Consider the following 24,811-nt stretch of genomic DNA (forward strand, 5'->3'; position numbering starts at 1 on the left):
ATAATGTCAACCAGTTATTAAGGAACATGCAACATACACACAAATATTTTTTTATTGTAACAATGAAAACCAAGTTTTATTACAGCCAAGTCTAGGAAAGATAAATTCAAATAAGTCAATAAAACAAAAGATTATGCAAAATACACTCACAAACTTAAAATTCATTTGTTAGGGTATGAAGTCAAAGAAGGATGCGTATCTACTGATAGTCATAATATTAAAAGCATAAAAAAATTACAACCTCCGAAAAATGTTCAAGGATTCCTTGGTTCTGTAAATATTTATAATAAGTTCATTGATTCGAAAAAATAAGAGAACTTTTATATAATCTTCTGAAAAATGATACACCGTGACAGTGGACAGAAGAATGTGAAAAAAAAGCTTTTGAAATATTAAAAAATAAATTGATAAATATCATGCTTAGTTACAGCTATATAACCATAATTTACCTCGTCATGTTTTTTTTTTTTTTTGTGATGCATCTCAGATAGCCATTATAGCTGTTCTAAAACAGGCTGACTTTTCTAGTAAATTAAATCCTGTATCTTATCATTCAAGAACTTTACACCCTTATGAAAAAATTATTGTATAACTGAATTGGAATATTTAGCAACAGTGGATGCTCTTGATACATTTTATTATTATTTACATAGGAGAAAATCCATAATTCCTACTGATCATGCTGCTCTTGTTTGGCTTAAAAATGTAAAAACTTTAATGGGAAGATTATTTCGTTGGTCTTTAAAACTAAGCATATGTGATTATGAAGTTAAATATTTAAAGGGAACAGATAATGTTGAAGCTGATATGTTATCCAGGCATCCTTCTGCTCAATATCTCCAGCATTCTGTGCATTTACTGGAACTGGATGAGATAAAACATTATAAAATTTAGACAACTTGGATAATACTAAATTTAAAAATGTCAATGATGTACTTCTAATTAAAAAGAAAAATTTGTTTAAAATAAATGTACCTTTTTCTCTAAGGAGAAATGTTTTACAAAATGTTCATGAAAAATTTAGGCATCCAAGCATTCAAAAATTGATAAAACTAATTACTTCTTAATAATATTGGCCTCATATTACTCAGGAAATTGCAATTTTGTGATGTTTTTTAACTAAATAACAAGGAAAAGGAAAAAATATTTGGGTTTTTATAGGTTGTACCCGCCACAGATCGTCAGTAAGAATGTCTTTCTTTCGAAACAGTTGATTGATTTAATTTTTACAAATCAACTAAAAAATTTCTTCATATAGTGATTGATCATGCAACTAGATATTTTTAGGCTATTCCTTCCAAAACTGAAAATTCTGAAACTTATATTAATATATTAAACAGGTTTCCCAAATTCAGGTACCTTCAAAATTATTAACTTATAGAAATGACGTTTTACCTCATCTAAATTCAAGCATTTCCTCAGAAATTACACTGTCACGTATCTGTTAACGTATTCACATCATCCACAAACTAATGGGAAATTTAAAAGAGTTAATCAGTTCGTAGGACCTAAATTAACGTGTAAGGTCAATTCTTCTTCAACTAAAATTCCTTGGACTGGACTTTCAGAACAAGTAATCAATGAATATAATTTAACATTCCCTTCTGTAACAAAATTTCCTACTGGATATTTGTTATTCGGCACTTTACCTTATTCTCCTCCCTGAACTCAAAATCACTTCTATCCTCCAGTAGAAAAGTCTAGAAAATTAGTCAAAATAATACCATAAAATATTATTATAAAAATAAAATAAGATATGATGCTAGATTCATAGATGCTCCATTCAAACCTGGTGACATTGTAATGTTCAAGGAATTTAACTATCTAAATAAAAGAAAATTTTCTCCAGTATTTTCAGGTCCATATGAAATAGTAACTAAACTTTCAGATGTAAATTAAGAAATAACTAAACCAAATGCAGTAACGAACAAAGCAACTAATATTGTCCATGAGTCAAAATTAAGAAACTATTACCCCCAGAAAAATTAAAATTAAGTCATGAATAATAATTGAAATTAATATTTTTTTTAAAAAAATCCGTCTATTTCCACTCCACCCACTTTTTTTTTTTTTTTTTTTTTTCCTTCCTTTTTCACATAAACCCCAACTTACATTGGCCCATTTTCTACTCTCGTAAGAGTTAGTTTTTTCTTTTTCTTCATGATGATGATGTTGTAATAATTGCCATCACAATAGGTATTCAAACGTAGCAGTCTTTTTGAGACAAGAATACAGGGTCATTAATTTCTATCTCTTTCTATTTTTATCCCGGATATATGGTTCTCCTGTGAAAGTAAATATTCCTGAATGGGAGTAGAAAGAGAATAAGAATTACATTCCCCTTCTTCATGTCGTTGTTGTGGAGGTCGATGATGGCTCCACAATTAAAACTGGGAAATGAACTAAATAATGCGGAGTAACTAATTAAAATTAACTAAGAAATTGCGGTGTAGCTATAAGTGATGAAACGTTCTTCTATAAAATGCGGTTTATTTCTGTGAGAAGAAATATGGAGTCACCCCGCTACCAACGGTAAGCATCGCGTTCCGAGTTCTAAAGAGTTCTGGCGGGTCATGACCCGCGCAGTTACAAAAAAGGAGCAACCCTAGAATGGGCTCTGGCTAACTTGGTGCGTTGGTAGCAAAGTATTGAACAGTCGTAATTTTTTAATGGATTGAAGAACAGCGAAGTTTAAAAAATCAAAAGAGCCTTCTCTATACGGCCACGAAACTGCTCAAAAATATGTGTTTCCATTATATACATACATGCATGCACGCACGCACGAACACACACACATATATAGTGTCAATAAAAAGTATATTCTGTGTACAAATCAAGAAAATTAAAGCTGTAGATGAGTTAAAAAACATAGAGGAATACCCTGCAAATTATAAAACATGTTAGAAAACAAAAATGAATATCAAGTCAAAAGCTAAAATAAGTTTAAACACTTAGTGTATCATACAAATGGTAGATATTGCTAGCAGTGCTGAAAATAAACTTCTAATTATGTGAATAAATAAATATGAAAAAGAAACTGTAAATGGTTTCTTATTAAAAATATATAAAATAATGATACCAGTTGCCAATTGTAGTAATGAAACTTCGCTTCCTAAAAGAAATTATATGATTTTGAGAGGAACTTTTCACACCGATTATATTTTCTTGGTAAATATGAAATCAACAGTACTGACGCTATAAAACGATGAAACAACACATTGTTACAACTTTCAATGGAAGATTTTGAAAATAAGGTGCCATAGGCGATGGTATATTTCTGGCCTCAAAATATTTAACAGCCGATTTCCTCATATTGTTTAATAAACTACGGTTAATATCACATAAATTTTGAGAAGATGGAAAATCTAGATTAATTTAAAATACTGTTTGTATTAAAAATACATTAATGAAGTAATGATAATTGAGGTACAAGACACTTATTTAAATAAATAAGTAATGAAAGAATTTTTTCAAAATTTCTTTTATAATTTTAAATAATCTCAAAGAACATAATTTGACTGTAATTAAAATAATTCCTTTCGTTTTAGATGTTTGTTTTGTGCAACCGATGAAATCTAAAGACTTAACTTGAAAGGAATAATATTTTTTTTTGTTTAATAATAACTTAAGAAAAAAACCTGGTAGAAGGTTCAGAAGACTGGCAAGTATCCTTCTTTCTACCGCCTTCAGCAAATTTAGATTTCTGGGAAAAAAAAGAAGAAAAAAAAACACTAATAAGGATATTTCCAGTCCTATGTATTTACTTACACAAGATAGATACTTCACAATTACATTTCAGTTCTATGTAAGTAGGCATGATACTTAAAAAATGTTTAATTAATTACAGAAATATAAAAATTCAGCTTTTTTTATGACTTTATAAGTTATAACAATGACTGCAAATATATTAATTGTTCTTAAAAAATTAAAGGTAAGGTATATGATAAGAAAATAAATGCACACCGGAATGAGGGAGTGAGGTCTCATTTTAAGATAACACAGCTGAAAGGAGTGATTAGTTTCCATAGGTTATTAATGCATCATTCAAGATAATTACATAAAAAGAAGTATTAATAAACAAAGACTTAAAAAAAGCATTACATTTCTCTTTATATGATGCATAAATGCACAACTTATTTTCATATACAGATAATAGTAATTTTAAATTAATTTTCAGATTTTTTTCATGTACAAATATATTTATATGCATAAGAAATTCACTCCCAGAAAGGAAAATGCTGTTTTGTTAAATTTTCCCTTTTGCCAAAATTTGAAACAACAAAAAGAAAGAAAACAACTTATTTCATTTTTTATAGGACACTAACATCAATTAGTTCAAAAGAACCAGACATTTTCTTCTTATAAAATATTATTACTTACAATTATAAAAATATTACAGACTTTGAAAGAAATAATTATTGATCTGAGAACATTTTTTAAAAATATAAAAACAAATTTAAATAATACTCCAATGATATCAATGTACATTAATATTTATATAGGCAGAAAAAAATTTCAAAATTACACCAATTTATGAAGAGAAAAGACTGAATTTAAAAAAAAAAACATATTTCAAAATTATCAAGATGTGTGAAATCTAATGTAAATGCAATTGTTCTGTTAGCAATGATCCATGTTACATTAGACAGAAACATAGTTTAGAGTTGCAACTCCACACCACCATTCTCACGGTCAAATATAAACATTTTTTGTTTCTCATATGAAGCTACAGGTGAGTAAAAAGTTACTGTAATTAAATTTTTATTCATGGAATTGCACATAAAATGTTACATTTATATATACTAACAAACCATTTCACATGATCTGAAATTGCAGCGTTAATGTCAAAATAACCATTTCAGTCAAAATCTCAAAGCATGCAACAAAACCTGATAGATATTAGTTATTAAAAAAATTATAGAATTCATCTACCCTCAATTAACTAATACGAAATTCTTTGAAATCTTGTTGTCAATACTGGAAAAAGCAATTAAAAAATATAGATATTAAAATATAAAATTCTTTCATAAAGGAAAAAGGGACTTCAGAGAAGCATTTCCAAATCATACTGCACCAATTGAAAAATTTTCTGGAAGGATGTATTACACATTATAGAACAGATACATATTTCTTGCCGTTTACTAAATTATACAATGCACATCCTGTTTTTTGTGATAAGAAAAGATGTAAAAATTATTTTATTTAGAGTATTCTGCATTCTTCATTTCCTTCATCTGAAATGCTGTTTTAATAAATATATTATTATTTCTGTAAATGTAAAGTTTAAAAAAAGAAGTCAACATTATTTGTTCAGAATTTAAAAAGTAAAGGGTTAGAATACTGCACACACAATTTTAAGACCATTATTAGTATATTCTAAAATTTCATTTAATAAAAGTGACACAATATCACTCAGAAATATGAAATGTAAAAAATTAATCAAACATTCCGATGAAAGTTTAATTAGCCAGAAATTAAAATAATTCCTATAAAAATATCAGCATATTTAACCTTTCTGCTCTTAATGCTTTAAAATTCTTAATTTATTTAAATATTAAATATTTCTCATGTTTTACAAAAGAGGAAAAAATTATTCATCAAAAGAAATGCCTATGACACCCTAAAAGTAAATGATACTTCATCAAATAATAATATAAATTCCAACTACGAAAACAAATAACGACATACACATCAAACCTTAATAGGTAATGCATTTTGAATATACAAAAATATTAAATTTTAGATGTAAACTGCTTTTTATAAATTAATTTGACTTTTTTTTAAAATATTGTTCTGAAATAAGCAATAATTTTTTTCTTACTAAAGATAACATTTTACATTAGGTATTTTGATTTCAGTCAGAAAATTCAAATTTTTAAAATTCAAAATTTCGTCAGAAATGAAATAATATCAGCTATTTTGATAAAAAATAACTTTGCAGAAAAATTTTAAAAATATTTTTTTAATTACCTTCGAAGACGAAGTAATCACATTTGGTTGTACTTCGGTCAAATCACTCTTTTCGATTGCCTCTGAATCAGTTTTGGGGATTCTTATTGGTAAAGCAGGCAAATTCTCATTTGACAAGTTCATCTCAATGAATATAAAAATTATATTGTTACACATAATATATAAAGTGAAAAGTTTCATTTTTACAGTCTAATTCAGACTTAAAGTACATTACCTTGGAAAATGAAGCAGCTATATTTGGTTGTCTCTTCGGCAAATCAGTTTTTTGGATACATTTTGGTATAGCACCCCTTTTCTCATTTTCCCAGCTTACCTGAAATAAGTGATTTTACAATACACAAGATAGTATAAGCATAGTATATTAAGATTAAGATTTTATTAAATTAAGATTCTATTAATGGAATTGTACATAAAACACTACAGTTATATATACTAACAACCATTTCACATGAAAAGAAATTTCAGATATAATGTCAAACTAACCATTTCAGTAAAAATCTCAAAGCATGCAACAAAACACGATAGATTTTAGTAATTGAATAATTGCATTTACCTTTAAGTTCCTAATACCAAAGACTTTGAAACTTTGTTGTCAAAATTGGAAAAGACAATTAAAAAATAGGATATAGCAAAATCATAGCATGTGAATTGAAACTTTCCCAGAAGGATGTGTCACACAATATAAAATAGATATATAATTCTTGACTTTTAATAATTTCATAATTTAAAAAAATAAATGGTTAGATTACTGCACATTTAATTTCAATTCACAATTAACTATTATAGTATATTCTAAAATTTCTTTTGCAAAAATTAAGACAGTATCTTAAAGAAATATGAAATGCAAAAAATTGACCAAAACTTCAGAAGAAAGTTGAATTAGCCTGAATGTAGTATTGAAATGATTTTATTATACATAGCATAGGTGACATGTATCATTATTATAGATTAACAAAAATTTCAAAATTTAAACTTTCCCATTGAACTAAATTATAACATTAACTTTTATAATAAGTAAATTATTATTTCTGTGAATGTAAAACTGCAAAAGACATGAATATTATTTGTTCATAATTTAAAAAGCAAAGGGTTAGACTACTGCACACTCAATTTCAGGACAATTATAGTATATTAAAATTTCGCTTGGTATAAGTAAGACATTAAATATGAAATTCAAAAAATATACAAACTTTCAGAAGTAAGTAGAATTAGGATGAAATTAAAATATTTCATAAAAAATATTGGCACATTTTATCCTTTCTGCTGTAAATGTTATAAAATGAATTTTTGACATTTACTTAAATATTAAATATTTCTCATGTTTTACAAAAAAGAATAGAGGATAAAATTATTCATCAAAGAAACTGCCTGTGACACTCTAAAAGTAAATGGTCCTTCATTCAAAAATTAATTTAAATTGCAACTACAAAAACAAATAACTGCATATATATAAAACCTTAAAAGATAATGCATTTTAAACATACAATAATATGTAAATTTTAGATGTAAACTACTTTATATGAATTAATTTGAATTTTTTTTCTAAAAATATTGTTCTAAAAACGTGAACTAATTTTTTTCTCACTGAAGATAAAATTTTACACGAATTGTTTTAATTATACTCAAATTCAAATTTTAAAATTCAAAGTTTTTTTAGAAATGAAATATTATCAGCCATTTTGATAAAAAAATAACTTTGCCCAAAATTAAAAAAAAATTTTTTAACTACTTTTGAAGACGTAGCAACCACATTTGGTTGTATTTTGGTTAAATCACTCTTTTGGATTGCCTTTGAATCAGTTTTGGGTACCCTTATTGGTGAAGCAAGCAAATTTTCATTTGACAAGTTCATCTGAAATTAATATAAAAATTATATTGTTACACATAACAGATAAAGTGAAATTTTCAATTTTTACAGACTAATTCACACTTGAAGCACATTACCTTAGAAAACGAAGCAGCTCTATTTGGTTGTTCCTTCAGCAAATCAGTTTTTCGGATACTTTTTGGTATAGCACCCATTTTCTCCTTTTTACGGCTTATCTGAAATAAGTATTGAAATAATTTTACTATATATAGCATAAGTGAAATGTATCATTATTACAGATTAACTCAAATTTCAAAATTTAAACTTTCCTAATGAACTAAATTATAATGTTAACTTTTTTATTTGTTCATAATTTAAAAAGAAAAGGGTTAGACAACTGCTCACTCACTTTCAAGACAATTAAAGTATATTAAAATTTCTTTTGCTATAAGTAAGACAGTATTACTCAGAAGTATGAAATGCAAAAAATTAAACAAACTTTCTAAAGAAAGTAGAATGAGCCTCAAATTAAAATATTTCATAAAAAAATATTGGCACATTTTAACATTTCTGCTATTAATGTTATAAAATAAATTTTAGACATTTACTTAAATATTAAATATTTCTCATGTTTTATAAAACAGAATAGAGGATAAAATTATTCATCAAAGGAACTGGCTATGTCACTCTAAAAGTAAATGATCCTTCATTCAAAAAAAATTTAAATTCCAACTACAAAAACAAATAACTGCATATATATAAAACCTTAAAAGAAAATGCATTTTAAACACTAATAATATGTAAATTTTAGATATAACTACTTTATACAAATTAATTTCAATTTTTTTTGAAAAAAAATATTATTTTATTATTATTTTAAAATTTAAAGTTTCTTCAGAAATGAAATATTATCAGCTATTTTAATAAAAAATAACTTCTTTGAAAATTTTTAAAAATATTTTTTAATATTGAAGACGAAGCAACCACATTTAGTTGAATTTCGGCTAAATCACTCTTTCGAATTGCCTCTGAATCAGTTTTGGGGACCTTTATTGGTGAAGCAGGCAAATTCTCATTTCACAAGTTCATCTTGACATGAATATAAAATATATATTTTTACACATAATAGAAAAAGTGAAATGTTCAATTTTTACAATCTAATTCAGACTTGAAGCATATTACCTTTGAAAATGAAGCAGACATATTTGGTTGCCCCTTCGGCAAATCAGTTTTTTGAATATTCTTTGGTATAGCACCTATTTGCTCATTTTCCCTGTTTATCTGAAAAAAAGTATTGAAGTGATTTTACTATACTTAGCAGAGGTGAAAAATATCATTATTATAGATTAACTCAAATTTAAAAATTTAAATATTCCCATTGAACTAAATTATAATATTAGCATTCTTTATAAAGAAAAAGTAGCATTGAAGTAAAAATTATTAAAATATATTTTAATAATCTTAGAGGATGAAATATCCATATCTGATTGTCCTTTGGATAAATTGGCTTTTTGGATTTTTTTCAGTGTAGAATCCCTTTGAGCGGGTTCCTTGCTCATATGAAATGAGTATTGAAATTATGTGGCAACACTTAATGTTTGAAGTGAAATGTTTCCTCTTTACAGAAGAATTCAAATTTCTCACCTTGAACTATCCTGTTTAACCAAATTATACTATTTGTTTTTTTGTGTATGTATAAAAAAAAAGAAATAATGTATTAAAATATATTAAGATAAATTTCAAATACCTTAAAATTGGAAAATATACATTTTAATTGCCTTTGGATAAATCAATGTTTTGGATCTCTTTCGATATAACATTCTTTTGCTCATTTTGCATGCTTTTCTCAAACGAGTATTGAAATGATTTCATAATTTATAATATTTTGTGAAATGCTTTATTTCCACAAATAACCTTAAATTAAAAAAATTATTCTTTCCTGTTGAACCAATTATAATATTAGTTTTCTTTATAAAAGAAGGGAAACATAGTTGCAATAAATACTAAATTTTTTTTAATTACCTTAGAAAAGGAAACACTTGATTGCCCTTTCGATACTAGTTTCTGGACTGGTTTCGAAACAGCTTGTGAAGACGTTTTTGACAAGGCATCCAATTTTTTGCTTTCCATATTTATCTAAGATGAATACTTAAATTAATGATTTCACTTCAATATTGTAATTTCATTGAACATATTATATTAAGTCAAAAATGATCATAATAAATTTAATATTCTTATAAAGTGAAAAAACATTCCTTAACAGTATGAAATCTTACAGAAGAAACACAATTTTTCTTTTTCACCTAATTTTCCTGAACTGAAGATAGAGCAAAAAACTTTTGCTGTTAATGTCCACCTCAATTTTTTAAAAGATTTCTGTATATTTTTAGCATTCTATTATAAAGTCCATATATTTAAAATTTCAAAATAACTGACTTTTATTTTTATGCAAAAAAAAAAAAAAAAAAAAATCATTGCCAAAATTATAAAGCAGAAGTGAAATTTTCAAAAGCAAAAATGACCAAGACTTGATATTAATAATGCATCTAAACACGTATTTTTTTTCGAGCAATGTGAAAGCACAATTCATATTTTAGGCATAAAATTAAATCTTCTTCATTGATTTATTGCAATTTTTGGCATATCTGTTAACTGTTTTCCAATTACTTTTGATTTACAGATTAATCAATTTGATTACATTCATGTTGCTTATGATATATGTGTAAAATTTTCATAAGCAACATGCTTATGATAATGCTCATTTGCTATAACGATGGGAATATTAAAAATAAAAAAATAGTTGTGAAGTTTCTTTTTTTTTTTCATTTTTATAGAGCAATCAAAAGACAAGTGTTTTGAAAATTTGCACGATTTTAAGAAAGAACTGCACAATGGAAAGAATAAAAAAAAAAAATCAACAGGACTCCCAGATGTAAACTAAGAATATAGATTCACTTTATATAGAGCTTTGAAACCTAGACCTAATAAAAGAATTACAATAGCTCATTTAAGAATGTTTGGGGGAATATTTACTGAATGGAATGGTGGAAAATTAATACTGAGTTTGTTGGACTCCATACATTGTTATTAGATGATAATGTAGTGGGTTTGTTATTGAATACAAGCTATATGGGGATGATTCTAGTATTTTACAATTGAAAGAACTGGAAATAGAAATGATAAAATGAATTAATGTTACAAGACTTGAGAAATCAGGTAAGCAAATACAACCCAAAACAAAATTATCAAAAAAGATATTAAAAGCTGAGATTAAATAAAAATTAAATAAAACTGAAGTCATGGGAATTTCCACATCAAATGTGCAGAATTTAAGGTGTTAATATATATATGTATATAATTTTTAATTCAACCTTAAAATTGTTATTGACACTTTGTGCTGAAACTGTAAATTTAATTTCTCAGGATTATGGAAAATCTCATTTCTTAAAGGGTTTCAAAGATATTCAAATACAGTGCTACTACTCTGTTCTGTATTCCCTAGGTATGTTCTAAACTACAAATATGACTTGCATATTTAAAATTATTTATTTCAGAAAAGTTTTTATTGAAAAATGATATACATATACAAATCAATTAATGTTTTGCATAAAACTTTCGATATATCCCATTAACATTAAAAGTTACTGCAAATATTCTCTTCATAACACAGATAAATCAGTAAAAATATACTGTTGAAGAAAAAGTGAGATACATTCATTAAGGTTTTTGCATGAAGTTTGGGCATAAACATCAATTTTTACTTAATTTTGCTCAAATATGGGCAAAAATTATAGCATTTTAGATCAGATAATTAAACTATATGCCAAAATCATTCCTTGCAATTATTCAGACATTTTTTTGTATATAAAACAACTATATAGGAGGTAACCAAAAGAGAATATTATCATTTATGCAGCTAAATAAAAATAAATAACACAGCTTACATTGCTTATTTTTTTTTCTCTCTTTATTAAATTAAATAACAAATTAATGTAAAAGGTTTTTTTTATATATCAATGTTTTTATGGATATTTAAACTCTGAAATTTTATATAAAAACACTTTAATTGAGATCCGTTTCTGATTCCAAAATGACTTCCCGAGTATAGAAATTTAAACGGCTACACTTTAACAAGAATGCTAAAGCTTGTAAAACAAAAATTACATGCTTGAAATTTGGAAATAAATAAATAAAATAGAAATACACACATGAAGCACGTAAAATTTTACAACCTCTCATAATTGAATAAATGTCAACAAAAGCCTGTCCCATATAAATGTAGATTTGAATATAGTAAATTGTACTTTTTTTGTACCGAATGAAAAAAATTTTTGATAATTCCTTACTTTTAAAAAAATTGCATTAGTTGAATAATCCGATGTCTAATCTCAATGAAGTTAGAAATTATTTTATTAAGTCTCTGATCAGTTAACTACTTCAGATTATACCTTGCCTTTTGTTTACATTGTATGGGAAAGACATCTCTTGATTACTAATTTTGATCGTCCTGGTAAAGCAATCTTAAAATAAAGAAAAAATAAATCTCCCAAACTGCTGACAAAAAATTCTTATAAGTCAATTTTCAAATAATATGCATAGGAATATGAACTTTCTTATTAGAAGTGAATACAATGTTGTTCGTTTTGAAAACATAATTCATTACGAAACAAATCATAAACAAGTAATACTTTAACGGTAAATTAGATTAGAAAAGTGGAAATAAAAATAAGATGCAATCAATAATATTTCTAACTGAATACATGAAATAGAAATGCCCAGTTACCCAATGACTGCTCTCATTTCTTACAATTCGACGATTTAAAACGCTTGTTAAGTTCGTACAATTTTACCGGTAATTTCTTTGTAAATAAAGAATTCAAATAATAAGTCTGAAAAATAAACGAAAGAAGTTTGAAATTATATCTTTATATTTCATACCTTTCAAAACAAGAAAAATAGTATTCTCTGTTGTCGAATTATAATCGTTTAATGAAACGAACAAGATTGAGACAGACTACAATGTTAAAGTATCGTTGCCAGAAATTGAATTTTTTTCTTTGGCGATTACTTGCCAACTGTGGTGAGCCTATTAAAATTCGAAGCGAACATTTGGCAAACTTTTTAATTTTTCATGCAGGTTTAGCCGCATTTGTGAAAATTAGATAACGTACAGTTAAGTTTTCCCGCGATATGTGTTTTTATAAATCTGGAACCTGCAAGAAGTGAAATGAAATTACAGAAATGATAGTGGCTTAAAAAAAAATAATTGAAACAACAAAAATCTTAATTTATTGAAAAATAGCATCGAAAAGACTGTTGTATTAATTTTGAATAGGTTTTTTTTCCCCCTTTTAAACACTGTAATTGATATTAGCACTTCAGATTTAGAGTCGTACTCTAAGTAAAAAATTCTTGAGACTGTGATTTTTTACTTATTAATTCAATATGGAATGCTACTATGTGAATATATTTTAATTTCTGATTATTGAGTATTAATATTTTAGATTTTCATGAATATTTCTTTAAAAAAAATTTATTTCCCCTATAAATTACAGTTAAAACAATTTTTTAACTTATGTTATTTGAAGCATTAATTTTATCGAATGAACTCTGTCCTTTTCTTCACAAAATTAATTTTACTTGCCTCAAGCTACTTCGATACAACCGGCTTCGGTTTAAAAGGCACTTATAACTTTCTTTCAAGACTGGAAAATACGGAACTTCAAATGATGGACTCGTATCGACTTTGTTATCTAACTTTTGTTGAATTTATCCTAGGAATTCGAATACTTTTAAATGGCTCTAGGACGAGGTCCGATCCGACATCCCGATCCGAAACTCAAAAGGAATTTTTGCTGAAGGTTATTCTTAGCAGAATGGTGTTTTCTCCTATCAAATTTTCTTCAAACGTATAAAACAATTTTTTTAAAATTAAACACTTTTACAGGGCTGCTGCGTGGGTATTAGGCACCCTTGTTCAAATTGAAATTTGGCGCCCCTTAATTCTGTTCTGTTGCACTCTTATAGAGTGCTGCAAATTATATGTGAAATACTCTTTTATAGTATTCAAAATTTTACTTCCGAACTGAAAAGCTTTAAAATTATAATATTAAAACAGGTTTGTCTTATTGTTTTTATTATTTCATAAATTTTAAAAATAAAACAATGAAAAAATATTTTTTAAGTAAAATATAAAAATTAGAAAATATATTTAAATATTGATTCTCCTAGCTTTAGCAGCTACAAACACTCGTTTCAATTCCTTTATATTTAATTTGTCCAAGTTTCGCTCTCTATGGATATAATTGACAAGTCCGATTATCTCTCTTGCGCCATGGTAGATCGCATATATATATAATTTCTAATAATTTTAAGTTTTGAAAAACTTCTTTTTCCAGTAGCCACCGAAACTGGCAGGGTTAAAGAAATCCGTATACCTATTGAAGTATTTGGAAATGTATCGGTTAGATTGTTTTCTTAAATATAATTTAAAACATCAATATGTGACATATTCTCTTTGGTAAAACATAGCAAAGATTTTATTTCTTCGAGCAAATTTATTCCATCAATGTGCTTTTCATTAACAATCTTAGTATCATATTTAATTTTTGTTCTAATTCTTTACAATGTTTTAAAATTTCATTGTCACTCCAGTTTTTTAAATTAGGTATTCATGATCAGATACTCATGAAGCATTTCATTTTCCTATTTTTTTTTTTTTTTCAGATTGGTTTTTGGCAATATTTTAGTTAATTGTCATTCAATTACTCATCAAATGCAAATAAATCATAATACTGTTGAAAATAAAGTTTAAGTCTTTTTCAATAAGAAAATTGATTTCATTTCAGTTTGGATAATTTAAATCCAAAATAGCATTTTATCAACTAACAGTTTATATTTGTTGCCATACTCCTTCCAAAACTAATCTTATTTTTAACGAAAATTTCGTTTTTATATGAAGTTTATAAATCCAAAACAGCAGTCGAAAAGTTTTGCTCGGACGTTTAGGGGCATAACTGGAAAGGAATTAAACGTAATAGCATTGTTGAAAAAACGTACGCATGTACATATCCATTACACAGAAATCTGTTTTTCAAGAAGAATCATGATCCACAGGAATGTGCCCCATTAATTTAGACTTTGTAATGATTGTGATCAAAATTATTTTTTATAAATATCACAATTTCTGTGAATTATCCGGTATTCTTTTTTAAGCATACCGTCGTGCGTCTTTAAGAAATCTGCTAATTTAGATTTTTAAAAATTGTGCAATTAGAAAAAGCAAAAAGTTTCTGGTTTCTTGTTATCCTTTTTTTTTTTTTTTTTTTTTTTTTTTTCAAAAAAGAAAAGATTGCTAAATCGGTCAAAGCAGAGACCGATCAAAATATCCCTATGCCCGCTGTTTGTGTTAATAGTTTTAAAAACACAAGAGGTTATAAGGAGCATCCTTCATATTCTATATATAGAAAAAAAGACATAATGTTTTCAATTTTCAACCGAAATTCCTGTAGAATTCCAATTTTCTGACTGAACTTTTAACACGAAAAAATATTTTTATTCCTTTCTTTTCGTATTAAAGGTTTTTCACTTATGCATTATAATTATACACTTAATGATGCAACTGCTAACGGCTTAGGAAAATTATTGTGCCTTTGTTTTTTCTATTTCCGCTAAAGATATAATTTTTTTTAATGTTTGGAAACCTGATGAAATCTATATTTCTTCCAATATTTGGAAATCGAATATTAAGAATTCTATACAATTGGCCCGTTTATTCAAAAAAATTAGACGGAGCATTTTGAAAATACTGTGATTTATTTTTACGGATAGGAGCTGGAAAACAAGAACTTCTCCTTGGGAAATTTACAAATTTAAAATACAGTAATTAAGAACACGCCTTGTAAGACTTCAATGAACATCAACTTACAGACTATCACGAAAAAAGTAGATGCTAAAAACTTTCTTTCAGTGAAATCTGAGAACAAAACTAATGTAAGTACTACTTATAACAAGAGCGTAGCAGACAAGGTTGCATAAAGGCAGCCTCCTAAAACTAATGATCAAAGCTATTATTTTCCGCCGCAAGTAAGACTAGCCATTGAAGGGTACCTAGGTAGTGGTATCAAGAATCCAAACGAATATACACAAGAATATTTCATTAAATGCCGAAAAAGTTCTTCATGAACTGGTCAAAATGTCAAGGAGAATTAATAACATACTACGCATACACACACATACACACACACACACACACAAAAAAAAAAAAAAAAAAAACATAGGAATTATGTTATTTGGTAATAATTGAAATAAAAGCTGGGTTTGAAATTAGATATAAAAATAAGCCTAAAAATTCATATGATTTATTTTTATTCATCCAGTAATCCTACTAATCAGGTGAGGGGGGGGGAGCCATCGAAATTATTTTTTTCTGAAAACTTAGAACCAATTTTGATTAAATATAAAATTATTTAACATGGGAATTATAAGCAATTAAAAATATTGAGTTACATAGTATGATGATACCATAATTAATCATTAATTCAACTTTTAGCGTAGTCTTGTAGTTAGAATAAATATATTTTTTAAGAACCGCTGGAAGACCTTAAGAGTATGCTTTACTTTCATCTGATTGCAGAAGAGTGCGTTAGCATAAGGCCACGAAAACAACTAAAAATTTATTTTAAATGCTTATTAACGAAGTTATATAGAGTCCTTTACTAAATTCGCTGGAGATTCTGGTAAATAAATATTTTAAATTAAAAAAATTCAAAATATAAATGTTTTATTTCATTGGATGTATCAAAAGGGATTGCTGTGGGAAAGTCGCAGGAATAACTTAGCACGGAGGTGCCAAAGTTTTCAGGAACGGCCCTAGAAATTAGTTATTCAGTGTCAATAAATCTTGCACTATAAGTTTTTTGAACGATAAATTTTTAATTGTGCTAATATCTTAAATTTTAGGAAAGAAAAAGAAAAGGATTCGTGCATTATAGATATTGACGAAAAATCTGATATTATACACGTAAAGGATCAACATACTTCAAATGCCTAACAATGTTCATAATTTCTAATACAACAGAGTATGATTTCGTCACTTACTAAACATTGTGTTTTCCTTTTTCTTACATTAGTAAAACAAATTTTCTACATTTCTTTTAACAACTTTGAAGATTATAATACCAATGAATATAAAATATCAATTAACATTTATAACACCAATATATATATTATGATTACTCATAAATGACAGAATAATAAAAATTGATTAATGATATTTTGAAATTAGAATGCTTACCTTTTTTTTCTCTTTTTAGAAGGCTATCATAATTTTCTAAAGCAAAATTTCTTTCTTTTTTCTGAACCCTCAATATCGAATATCCCTCAGTAACATTGTGTTATAATTGCTGAAACATTCTCTTTAAACGGCACCTAATTTATGAACATGAGTTCAAATCAACCATGCGCCTCTCATTTCAAATGGTTGATATGTCACTGCATGGAATAGATGAAAATGTCAAGTTCAGTAACAATAAAATTCTTGAAACAAATACAACTTTTTTCATTTTATAGCGGGTTTTTTTTCTTCATAATTTTATGTTGTCAAGTCAAAGACCGAATTTTAAGAGATCAACTTAAATCTAGCACCCAATTTTATAAGCAATTAATAGAGAGTAATGACGGAGGAGTTACGTAATTTTTCTTCACTTTCTTTTATGCGCATTTCAAAAAGTAACTCATCTCGAATGACGCTGTACAATATATGCCGCATTTCATAAAACTAGACGATTATTCCTGACATTGAAACACGAAAAATAATATTTTTAATTCCTTTTCTTATCTAAAATATCGAGTAAGAATGGTAAACAATTGTAAGTTTCATGCTTTTAGCTGAAATATAAAATGAATAATATCCGCTATATTGACTGGTATAGTCGTCAGCAACAACAACAAAAAAATGGACATATGTTTCTTTTTGTTATTTATAATAGCGTTTTCAAAAAATTGAGGGAAATAACTCCATGGGTAGATGTATTCCAACCAACGAATTTATTAACTAGTTAATGAACATTGTCAACTAACTAATATATTCGAAACTTTTCCATTAGATTTTCCAGTGACTAGACGCAGAATTTTTCAGAAGCGAAAACTTTTAATAATTTACGCAGAAACGGAGAATTTTCAATAATTTCGAAATTCGCAGTAGTTCTTGAGATATAATTAATTTTTATTACTATAAACTCCTCCCGTAAAGAGTCACCACATCATTCGGGAACGTATATTCAGTACATCTAAGCTTGTATCTATCTTCTGTATTAAATGGCCTTTATATTTAAGCGAATCTTCACATTTCAGACCATCCCCAAACCGAAAGGTAATTGGAATTTTACTGGTTCTTCATCGAGCACATTAATTTAAAAACGCGATAAATTAGGAAGATGAAATTTTTTATGTGGTCTTCATATGAAAATTATAATTTTGAAAGAAATTTTGGACGAAATTTGTCGAAATGAAGTCTGTCTGTCTCTCAGATTAAATCAAGAAGAACATGCTAAATAAATATTTTTAAAAAAACTAGTTATATGAAATTGTGCATTGTCTTAATCATCAGACCTGCACATTTATGTCATATTTTGAAATTCCAGTTCATCAACGGATAGTGCTTGGGCATTCACACGCTATTACTCAGAAACGGTACAAGTTGGATGTTCGAAATTCGATTTGTAATTTCGATACCAAAACTGCTCTGTATCAGATTTTAAATTCGATCAGTTGAAGAGATGAGATTAACAAAACATAGTGGATTGTCTTCTCTAAACGAAGTTTAACAGAAGCAAGCATATTTGAGCAGCATATGGAGAAATTATGGAAGTTAGAATCGTGAACATCCTGAAATTTCTCGATGCTCTGTATTATACCTTTAAGAAATCTATCAACATATTAATATTTATAGAATAGCATGCTGTTTAAGCATGAGAAAACGACTTTTTGAAATAAAAGGGGGGAAAAGTGGTACACTAAATATTTGCTACGAGAATGCCAGACTGATGAATATTTTTTTCTGTAATATATTTTTAAATATACATATATATTTGCAAATATTTTTGAAATTATTAGAGACTAGCCACCTTTGGCGACCAGCCGGTTCGCCAATCTTAATGCTTCGTCAAAATTTTAATAATTAAATATTTTATGTAATTTCTACTCTAATAGCTTCTTCATCAAAATATTTTAAAACTTCAAATTTTGATAGTCATATAATTCACTCATAATATTATAAAAGCCTTCAGCCATAACGTAATATGTATCTCTCTAATTTTCTGTTAGCTCGAGTAGAATTTATGCTTTAAATTAAAGTGGAAATGATTAATCTGCAATTAATATAATAATATTTTTTACTGAAACAAAGCATTTTTTTTTTTGTAATATGATTACTGAAAACAGAGTCACTGAGCATTTAAAACTCATGGGCACTAAAGAACATTTTTCTTAATTTATGTAATATCTCAAGAATTTGTCAACAAAATTTTCTCAGATCCATCATGAGCAGATCGATTCATTAACAAAGTTTAATTTTAAATGCATCAAACACTCAGAAAATAAACATAATCGTTTATTAAAATAATTGGTCGAAAACAGGTTAAAAAAACTACTAAAAAACCGATGTGCTTAAAACTATAAGCATATACAAAAAAATATATAACTAACATAAATACAATTTAATTACAAAAGCACACAACTAACCTAAAAATAATTTAAATCAAGTCATAACCGTTGAAAATTTTTGTCAACAATCAGAACACAATGCGCATGCGTGAATTTTCAACGCCAGTTACGGTAACGCAAATGCGTGAAATTTTCTACGTCAGTTGAGGTAACGCTATGCAGATTAGAAATTTTTAATTTCCTTTATTCTGTTTTATTTTAATTCAAAAGTACTTCAGAATTAATCTGAAAGATCGATTAATAAACAATGTTTAAATTTAAATGCATCAAACGTTAAGAAAATAAACAGAGTCGTTTGAAATAATCGGCCGAAAAATCTTAAGCCTAGCCTCATTAGTGTTGGAAAAAAAAAACTGAAGCCTTACTCATTTGGCGGTGGGGAAAATGAAAAGATTTTTTGGCGGGAAAGTTTGTCTTTAATTAATAGTTAAAATTCTAATTAAAAATTAAAAAGAAGGAACCCCAGGTGCACATTCCCGACCTACAAGGTATTCATGCACCAAATTTGGTAGCTGTAGTTCAAACGGTCTCGCCTGTAGAGCGCCAACACACACACACACACATTGAGCTTTATATAAGTATAGATGTACGCAGAATTTTATTGAATTCTGACATTGTAGAATGTTAGCTTTGCTCTCGTTTAAAAATGTAATTTTTTACAGTTAACTTTATTTCTAAATGCATATTTAAAAATTCATAAAAAATTTTATATTTTTAATATTTATTCAATAAATTCGATTTTTATTCAAACAAGAAATTTTCTTTCAGAGAATGAAAAAATACTTGAGAACTATGTAATAGTTTCCATCATCGAAATTTCATCAGCTTATTTATTTAACATACTATGCGTCATTTTTTTAAATCTCTATAATTCCCGAACTTTTCATTATAGTTCTCTAAAACTATATTTGGAAGTTAGTCTCATAATAATGAATCGAATCAGTAAAGAAAAAAAATAGTGATATAAGTTAATTAACAGTCTTAATTGAATCGGTTAAACAGTTTGGTTTAAATGAACCTGTTCCCTCGACTCTTCTCAATCAAAATTCTGACGATGCGTTAATAAATTTAAAAAAAAGCTGTTCCGCCTTTTTGTTGATGCTGTTTACGTCTATACATACATTATTAGATTCACTTTGGGGACACTTTTATGCATGAAAATCAAGCATAAGCAAAAGAATATTTTTTTTTTTTTAAATCCATCAAATATGTTCAAAACAGTTTTAAAGTACATTTTTTTATGTTGTCAAATATCTTCACGAAATTCTTCATTCTATAAGAAAATTAATTCTTTTTGCGGGAAATTTATGTAAATAAATACGCATTTTAATTGTGGTGAAATGCACCAATCCAGAGATTTTGAAAAATACTTCATTAGTCTCGATTTTATTTCCTTTTTGGAAATTGGGAATGAACAAAGGCAGTAAATTCACAAATAATCTGTTTTAAAGTAGTACGATTGGATTTATCAAGAATTTGCGCAGTAATGGGCATTATAATTTAATAGTGAAAGGTATCTACCAGCAAATATGATTGAAAACGGTGTTAAACGCTATACAGAAACTGCCAATGCAAAAATTGTTTTCCACTGAGACATTTCACTGTATAAACTCTGAGCATAGATGTAGAAATTGTTCTGTGTTGCGCTCGTTCTTATTTTGAAAGTAGTGCACAAGAAATTAACAAAGCAGTCTAATGCATGGAAACATTTAAAGAAACAGAACATATCCGTATCTCTCAATATTGCTACAACAGTTACTGTCGGAAGGCAAAGAAAAACATTATGAGCTTCGCAACTTCATTTTTGGCACGTTATATAATTGTTTGAAGAAATCAATTTGACTACGGGATTTATCAAGAATGTGGTTTCAGTACGATGGAACGCACAAATGACTTCAGTCTCATAGTTTTCCTATCAAGTCATTTAGACGTTATATTTTACTTTTTATATAGAGGTCTTCGAGAAAGGCCACTGTGGTAGCTAAATTCCAAAAAATTTTATACAAAATAAATTCGAATTTCAAAAAGAAAGTTTAAGTAAGAGAATCTACAGGTAAAGGTGATTTTAAAAAATTGAATTTTCATGACATGAAATGATGCGACTCCCATTACGTTGCAGGAAATTCCTGAAGAATTTGTTACGCAGTTTCATTTCTGTTTTTCGGCAGAAATCAAACATTTGAAGCAAACACTACTGGTAAAGGATTACGAAATTAAAATTTTCAGATTGCTAAGTATAACCACATTTTCAATAAAATTTACACTGCATTTCTCTTTTTATCATGTTCTTTTACGCACAAGCGCTATTTTCTTTCTATTACTTTTTAAGTACAAAATCTATTACAAGTTTATAAATAGACTTTTTGTTTAACAAATGTAAAAATTTTGCAATGACACTATCAATTTGAAGCAAATATTTCACTCTTTCATAAGATGATAATTACTCTTTTAAATGAATTTGAATACGAATCGTATTTATTTTAAGCAAATATTTTATAACTCAATTTTCGATACAAACAGCTTGCATAATAATTCTTTGTCTCATCTCAAACATTTTGGAACTAGAAATGTATGCATATGTCTAACGGTTTAGAAATTAGTTATTACCAAATATAAAAGTTAACACCTTATATATGCACAAATAAAGTCACAAATACAGTTTAAAAACGTTAGTATTAGGCTTACAAAAGATGTTTCCATAAATTAAAGTTAACTTAATTGTAATATCATTTCACAATTACTCAAATAAACTTAGATGATTATTAAATAAAGATTTCAGCTTTGTGAAATTTAAATAAATATATTAATATCGTTAAAAACAAAAAGCAAGCATACATAATCTTCACTTACTCCCAGCATTTTTTATCACTCTCTAACCACTTTTTAGTCATATATTCTTCTTTCGTCTTTTCTTAGCCTCCATTTGCTCAGCCACCAAAGAACTACAATTATTTAAGAAAAAAATAATGTCAAAAGTTATTAAGGAACATACAGCATTCACACATTTTTTTTTTTTTTTTTTTAACAGTGAAAACAAAAGTTTGGTACAGCCAAGTCTAGGAAAGATAAATTCAACTTCAGTATGAATACGTGCAAAAATTTCAAATCATATAGAAATTTTTACTTAAATCACATGAAATTTATTCATTTGTTTCGGACAGTAATGAATTAAAATATTTCGTACAGGAATTTACTCTTTATAATAAAAGGGTGAATAAAAGTGATTTCAAATTATATAACACATCAAATATGTTCAATTAAATTTTTGCCATAAATACTCTAATGTATTTTAGAATATATTACGCTTTTACATTATCAAACAGTTAATACATCAAATATTCAATCTTCAAAATTTGCCTTAAAACCTTTATAGATACTGACCTATATTCCCCTCCAATCCAGATTATCATTTATTTGTAAAAAATTTAATTAATAATTAGCAATAATTATTGAATAATTACAAATAATTAGATGACGTTTGGTCGGACTGGTATTCTATTAAGAATATCTTAGATATAATTATCCCAGATTAAATAACAAAAGTTGTAGAAAATATCATACATATTGCTTTGTCATTGAGTGATTAACGAATGTTGTTGAAGAAATTGTTATGCATATAGGCAGAATGCTAAGAAATAATAATTAAAAACCACAATAATTTTTATTTTTAGTACACTTTATATTATATACGAACACTTATATTATACACTTTATAATATACATTAACTTGAAAAGTTTTGTTTCTTTTCTATAGGGTTATGTATATATTACTGCTCACGTACCCTCAAACTAAAATAAATATTAAAATCATTTCGAAACAATTAACGATCCACTGAAGGAAAGAAATCCGACATGACACAGGCTTAGGGGGAAAAAAGCCGAATTTCATAAAATAATGAATTCTGCGATCCGTAAACACTGAGAAGTTAAATAAGTAGTATATAAACAAGAATAAGAATGGAAAAGAAAACGAATAAATTAGACAAAATAAAAAAAGCGCTCGAGGCATTAAAAACTTTGTAAAATTATTGCGTAAAAGAAAATTAATCGATTTTATATATGATAAAAGCCATTCTGGAAATGCAATGCCCAAATAAAAAATAGATGGGCTGTTATGATGTTTATAATATTTTGGATATGAATGTCACAGACTAACTAATGAAAGCAGCTGTAGATAATCTCATGCACATAAGCAAAGTGCTGAAAAAATAAAATATATATGTGCACATTATTTGTAGAACATTTTAGATGTAAATATATAGTTACATTAAATGTTTTGTTTCCAAGCAGAGACGTTCAGTGACAGTCAAATCAAAACTAGCCTTACCATCAGTTTCAAACAATCTGAGAAAAACTAACAAAAAAAAAAAGAATTCTAAAGACAAAATAAAAATAATACAGGGAAAAAATATTAGCATTAACCTCAAATTGAAGCTATTCATTCAGCTGATTGAAACCGTTATTAGGACATTTCGATTGTTTACAATAAATCAACAGTAAGATAGCTTTTTAATTATCATATTCGTTAATTCCCAACCACAAGCACTCCGAAACGGTAAAGATTTGCCAACAAATTTTTCAATTTCTCTTCGTCGGGGAGTGTGAGGAGAGGTGCAAGCGATTACCTACAGGAGGGCAACTGACCCCCAACTGCCCTCTTCTGGACGTTTTGGGTTGATGACATGATTTTGATTAAAATTTGGGTCGATGTGGGTAGTTCCTACAGTATGCTTTATTAGCGATAAATTGCTATTCAATGTACTTAGACAAATGTATACGAAACAAGACACAGAAGAATGATATTTCTTCTATAAATAATATACCTACACCGAAACAAATAAGATTTTTTTTCTGTTCATTTCGGTTAGCTTGCATTTGAACAATAAATTAATTACTTCACAAAAACATAACGAATGACATTCATTTATCGATTGATATTAGATTATAATAATTTTTGTCATATTTCCTTTTTAAATCATTTATTTGATAAAAAAAAGAGTCTAAATACAAATAAGTATGATAATTTATAATGGTAATTGAAAAAACTAATAGAGTTGTTTTATGAACTTAAAGAAATGTGGTGAAATGGTGAAGAAACTTAATACTGTTAAAAGTGACTTCTAAGGATGGGTTAATAACTAATGGAACAGTCTTGAAATGCAATGAAGAATAAGAGGCAGCCAATGTACGGGTGTTATGCTTTCATGAGATGGTGGGGTGTATCGACTTTAAAGCATCTGTTTATTAAATAGCTTTACGCTACCAAAACCTATAACTTAGTTCTTCATTTTATAGATACATTTTCAATTC

General features: G+C 27.2%; 1 protein-coding gene across 2 annotated transcripts in view; it reads right to left on the reverse strand.

Moving 5' to 3' along the window:
- The window catches only part of LOC129959530 (uncharacterized), a 33,537-nt gene extending 11,175 nt beyond the window's left edge, over positions 1–22,362 (reverse strand). Inside the window, exons 1-8 of one of the 2 annotated variants that reach the window (XM_056072404.1) lie at positions 22,352–22,362; positions 9,800–9,913; positions 8,960–9,058; positions 7,915–8,013; positions 7,700–7,822; positions 6,185–6,283; positions 5,971–6,093; positions 3,639–3,703 (exon numbers count right to left, since the gene is read on the reverse strand). In XM_056072404.1, the coding sequence (XP_055928379.1) occupies positions 3,639–3,703; positions 5,971–6,093; positions 6,185–6,283; positions 7,700–7,822; positions 7,915–8,013; positions 8,960–9,058; positions 9,800–9,913; positions 22,352–22,360 (731 nt within the window). In that variant the 5' untranslated portion in view covers positions 22,361–22,362. Of the gene's footprint in view, positions 1–3,638; positions 3,704–5,970; positions 6,094–6,184; positions 6,284–7,699; positions 7,823–7,914; positions 8,014–8,959; positions 9,059–9,799; positions 9,914–12,715; positions 12,806–22,351 lie in introns of those variants that run through there. The other variant, XM_056072405.1, reaches the window with a different exon arrangement.
- Positions 22,363–24,811: the final 2,449 nt, after the last annotated feature.

The sequence above is a fragment of the Argiope bruennichi genome, chromosome X1 (genome assembly GCF_947563725.1).
Source record: "Argiope bruennichi chromosome X1, qqArgBrue1.1, whole genome shotgun sequence".
In the NCBI taxonomy this organism is placed as follows: Eukaryota; Metazoa; Arthropoda; class Arachnida; order Araneae; family Araneidae; genus Argiope; species Argiope bruennichi.